The following is a 4874-nucleotide window of genomic DNA, read 5'->3' as shown; positions in this document are numbered from 1 at the left end:
GGATCGATCCTCCATAAACCCTAAACCCTAATTTTTTTGCTACCTTCTCTGTCTCTCTTTCTCCTCTGCTTCATCAATGGCAATGGGGGAGTTGAAAATCTCAGAGATGCGTGACCTAACCCGTATAGAACGCATAGGGGCACACTCTCATATCAGAGGTCTTGGCCTTGATTCTTCACTCGAACCTCGATTAAGCTCTGAAGGTATGGTAGGTCAAATTCCAGCTCGAAAAGCTGCCGGAATCATTGTTAAAATGGTTCAACAAGGTAAAATTGCGGGTCGTGCACTGCTCCTTGCGGGTCAACCCGGAACTGGGAAGACAGCCATAGCTATGGGTATGGCTAAATCGTTAGGGCAAGAAACCCCTTTTGCTATGCTTGCTGGTAGCGAACTTTATTCACTTGATATGTCGAAAACTGAAGCGTTAATGCAGGCTTTTCGTAAAGCAATTGGTGTGAGAATTAAAGAAGAAGCTGAAGTTATTGAAGGTGAAGTTGTGGAAGTACATATTGATAGGCCGGCGGTGGCTGGAGCTGCGTCGAAAACAGGGAAACTGACGTTGAAGACTACTGATATGGAGACGGTTTATGATTTGGGGGCGAAGATGATTGAGGCTTTAGGGAAAGAGAAAGTACAGAGTGGGGATGTTATTGCTATTGACAAGGCTTCTGGGAAGATTACGAAGTTGGGGAGGTCGTTTTCAAGGTCGAGGGATTATGATGCTATGGGACCTCAGACTAAGTTTGTACAATGTCCTGAAGGGGAGCTGCAGAAGCGCAAGGAGATTGTTCATTGCGTTACCCTTCACGAAATCGATGTCATAAATAGCAGGTATTAATTTGCTACTAATGTTATGTGTTTATTGAAAGAAATGATTTTTTTGATTCCTTGTAGCTCGATTATCATATTGTTTTGTTGTAGCTTCTGTTCGTTGTTTTGTTATTATCTGTTGATACTTGTTCTTCCCTAACTTCTTTTTCTGGACTGCTTTGGACTGTTTTTTCTTGAGCTGACAGGACTACACTTGTTGTGTTGTTGGGAAGGAATGATTTTGATTTATCTGTGATTGCTTACTTAATTGTTCCTTTCTGCATTACCCTAGGTAATTGTTCTTCAATAGGAATAAGAGTAAGTAAGTGTCAACTGCTACTCTGTGCTGTTTTGTTATTATCGGTTGATTCTTGTAATTCTGTTGCTTCTATTTCTGAACTGCTTTGGAGTGCTTTTCCTTGAGGCAATGGTCTATGGAAACAGCCTCCTTACCTTTGAGGTAGGTGTGAGTTCTATGTACACTCTACCTCCCCAAACCCACATTGTGGGAGTACACTGGGTATGTTGTCGTTGGAATAGTAAGTGTTCTGTCAAAAGGTTTTAGAAGTCAAGCGCAGCACTATATCCCATATAGTCTTACTCCATTCATCTCCTATAAGATACTTTTGCTAAGTTAGCTTTTATGTTATCATAAAATATTTTGCTAGTAATGCACGGGGATACAATGAGTATTCATTTAGTAGCTTTTCTTGGTGATCATTTGACAGGTTTGGCTTCAAAAACAACATTCATGTTTGTAGTAAAATGTTGCCAAAAGAATGAATGTGGTGTGTTTTGACTAGGAACTGACATGACTACTTCTTTCTTGCTAATTCCTTCACTCTTGGTGAACTGTATTTTATCCTCTCTTTTTTCTGCATTATGTTTGGTTGTATTTTGCATTTTATGGTAGTTTTTTTGGCCTCATAGGGGGGATGGACTATAACATTTGAATAGGAGACTGATCTTCCTAAGTTCTGAGATTGATAGACTACTTTTAACAAATATTTATTTATGTTACTAGTCTTAGATTTTGTATCTTCCTCTTTCCTTGGCCTTTTCTCTGCTTCAATTCAGATTACTAATTAGTGATGCTACTTGCCATCCACAGTTTCATGTCTTTCCTATTTAGTGTATTTGCAGAACTTTTAAGTTTCATGCTTTGAGTTTTGGAGTTGCCTCTGAAAACATCTGACATCTTAAAAGTATCTCCTTGTTTCCTACTTCACTAGATTAAATATGTTAATCAGCTCATCTCAATTTCAGAACACAGGGATTTTTAGCACTATTTACGGGTGATACTGGTGAGATTCGTGCTGAAGTGAGAGAACAAATAGATACCAAGGTTGCTGAGTGGAGGGAGGAAGGGAAGGCAGAGATTGTGCCCGGTGTCCTCTTCATTGACGAAGTACATATGCTTGACATTGAGTGTTTCTCTTTCCTAAACCGAGCTCTGGAGAATGACATGGCACCTATATTGGTTGTTGCTACAAATAGAGGCATTACTACAATCCGGGGAACAAACTACAGATCCCCACACGGGATTCCGATTGACTTTCTTGATCGCCTGCTCATCATCTCTACACAACCTTACAAAGAGGAAGAAATTCGCAAAATCCTGGACATCAGATGCCAAGAGGAGGATGTAGAAATGTCTGAGGATGCAAAAGTTTTATTGACCAAGATTGGGGTTAATACTTCTTTGAGATACGCCATCCATCTTATCACTTCTGCAGCATTGGCCTGCCAAAAGCGCAAAGGGAAGGCTGTTGAAGTGGAAGATATTACTCGAGTCTATAATCTGTTTTATGATGTGAAGAGATCCACACAGTACTTGATGGAGTATCAGAGCCAGTATATGTTTAACGAAGTGCCAGCCGGAGAGGCCGAAGAAGATGAAACTGCTGCAATGGTGTCCTAAAACCTTCTCGACATGGGATTCAGGAGATTGCAACTTAGCTTTGGCCAAGTATTTAGTTACCTGGTTCTTGTTTGATGATTTCTTCTCTTTCATTTATGTTTTCTGACCTTTGTGTTACTTGAATATAGTTCCCTCCCCCCGGTTTCTTTTTTCTCGTTTACTTATCAGTAAAAAAGGAAGTGCATCAGCTTCTATTTTTCTGTATATCTTTTCCTGAAGGCATATGCTAATTATGTGAGCTAGAACATTAGGCACATAGATGATACACAATTAGGCGAGCTTTGGATTTGTGGGGAAATTTGGAGATTGATTTTCTATTTGAATACGAGATGAGGTATGCAAGAGAGAGAGAGAGGATTAGGATGCAGAGAAAGAGTCGTGATGAAGGGGAAGGATATGGGATAATGAGGTAGCTTATCAAAAGAATTTGTTCACCTGGGTCTCCGAATGTTTTCAGATGGGAAAGGGTTGGAGGGAGAAAGGCAAACAAGATAGAATAATTTTTCAAGTACTCAGTAAGTCCAGGTGTGGGTGAGGTAGTCTTGGGGAATGGAATGGATGAGAAGAGAGTGCATTTCAAATGCAAGTCCAGCGGGACTTTTCCCTTCTTTAAGCTTTGTGTATTCATCTCGTTTCCACTTAACCTTCTGAAAGGTTGAATGCTTCTTACTATCTAGAGATGGTGACATATTGGGAAGACTAGTTTTGAGTCATGAAAGAAGAATTAAAAGATGTAATTCTGTTTTGTCTTCAAAGGACATACTAAAACTTGTGTCTAGACACACACGTTTGCTATTTCGTGATGAAACATGGTGCATGAGGTTCTTGTGGAACAGAGTTATAATGCGTTTTGGATTCAATTTGGCTTAGCATCTTGTACATGGGTTCATAATTCTGACATTAGTTCCTGCAATTAACATTGGCTCATGATCTGAACTATACGTTAGGGAGAAAATTGTATACCATCTTGTTATTCAACTTGAAGCTCTATTGCTGAGCAGTGAATCTTGCATACCCACGGGTTACACTTTTCGTCCGTTATCTCCATAGATGATGTTATACTACTAGCTGCTGAATTTGTGATAGTATTTGTTGTTTCATCATATGACCGACACTCAACACTTACATGATATCTGTTGTATAAGTGTAGCTTTTCATCGGTGACTGTTGATGAAAGAAAACAAACACTAGTGTGAGACTATATCTAATTTCAAACTGATTGTTGAGTCAAATCCTTCATACTTTTATGCTGAAAAGTTACTCGACAACATGAGGCATGTCTTTATGTCTAAACTCTTAAATCCATCGAAACATTTATTTCCTTTTTTAGAGAACTTGTTGGAAGTAATAAATGGAAATGTTGTCAAATAATGCATATAGTTCAAAAGAAAATGGATACCACACCCAAGGTGTGGCGTAGTGGTCAACAAAGTGGGTTGAGAACCATGGGGTTTCAGGTTAAAATCCTAGCAGAGACAAAACACTATGTTATTTCTTTCCCATGGAGTTAGCTTGTATCTATTGCTGTTGTTGATGGGAGGTAGCAGGTATCCTCTGGAGTTAGTCGAGTTGTGTGCAAGCTGGCTCAGACACCACGATTATCAAAAAAAAAGAAAAAAGAGTACTTGTCTTGTTTTTTCTCTGTTATGCCAGATTTTTCTTTGGATTATTCTTTTTAATTAGCTATTATACTAAAGAACTGGATCTTTGTACATCATGTAGAACTATGCTGTAAACATTTCCTTTTAGAACAATATCTTCTCCTTCCATTTGTGGCATCTGAGTAAAAACGAGATCAAAATTATATATTGTGTACTGTTTGGACGACATAACTGATCACCAAGCTTACTTTTTCATGATGCAGATACAGAGAAGAAGGGTTCTTGAATAGCGATGATGGATGTTCATGTTTTCAATACTGAGAAACTAGCCTTCAATGATGTTTGATCAAGCTCCAGATAGAAATGAATTTGGTGTTCCTTTAGCTAACTAACATTGTTCATGAGCTACACGTTCTTTCTCATTTTTGCTTCGTCTTTTGAGGGCGCGAGGGCGTTATTTTAGTTTGTGAATTGGCTGCCTGTTTTATGTGTGATAACCAACTTTGTGGAGCTGCTATATTATGTTCATGGTTCTTGGTTAA

General features: G+C 38.9%; 1 protein-coding gene across 2 annotated transcripts; it reads left to right on the top strand.

Moving 5' to 3' along the window:
• On the top strand, positions 1-4874 carry LOC107015349 (ruvB-like 2). Of its 2 annotated transcripts, XM_015215597.2 has the most exons (3): positions 1-831; positions 2077-2779; positions 4596-4874. In XM_015215597.2, exons 1-2 carry the CDS (start codon positions 77-79, stop codon positions 2729-2731), a joined length of 1410 nt encoding a protein of 469 aa, XP_015071083.1. In that variant the 5' UTR covers positions 1-76; the 3' UTR covers positions 2732-2779; positions 4596-4874. The 2 variants fall into 2 exon arrangements, with proteins under 2 accessions (XP_015071083.1, XP_015071082.1); XM_015215596.2 differs by lacking the exon at positions 4596-4874 and having other exon boundaries at positions 2077-2935.

This window comes from Solanum pennellii, chromosome 3 (genome assembly GCF_001406875.1).
Source record: "Solanum pennellii chromosome 3, SPENNV200".
Taxonomy (NCBI): Eukaryota; Viridiplantae; Streptophyta; class Magnoliopsida; order Solanales; family Solanaceae; genus Solanum; species Solanum pennellii.
Note: the sequence above shows the minus strand (reverse complement) of the source record. Positions and strands in the feature narration are given on the sequence as shown.

Excerpts from the sequence above, each read along its gene's own strand:
- LOC107015349 (XM_015215597.2), top strand. The coding sequence starts at position 77 with ATGGCAATGGGGGAGTTGAAAATCTCAGAGATGCGTGACCTAACCCGT. Across the intron at positions 832-2,076 it reads ATCGATGTCATAAATAGCAG|AACACAGGGATTTTTAGCAC; the intron begins GTATTAATTTGC and ends TCTCAATTTCAG.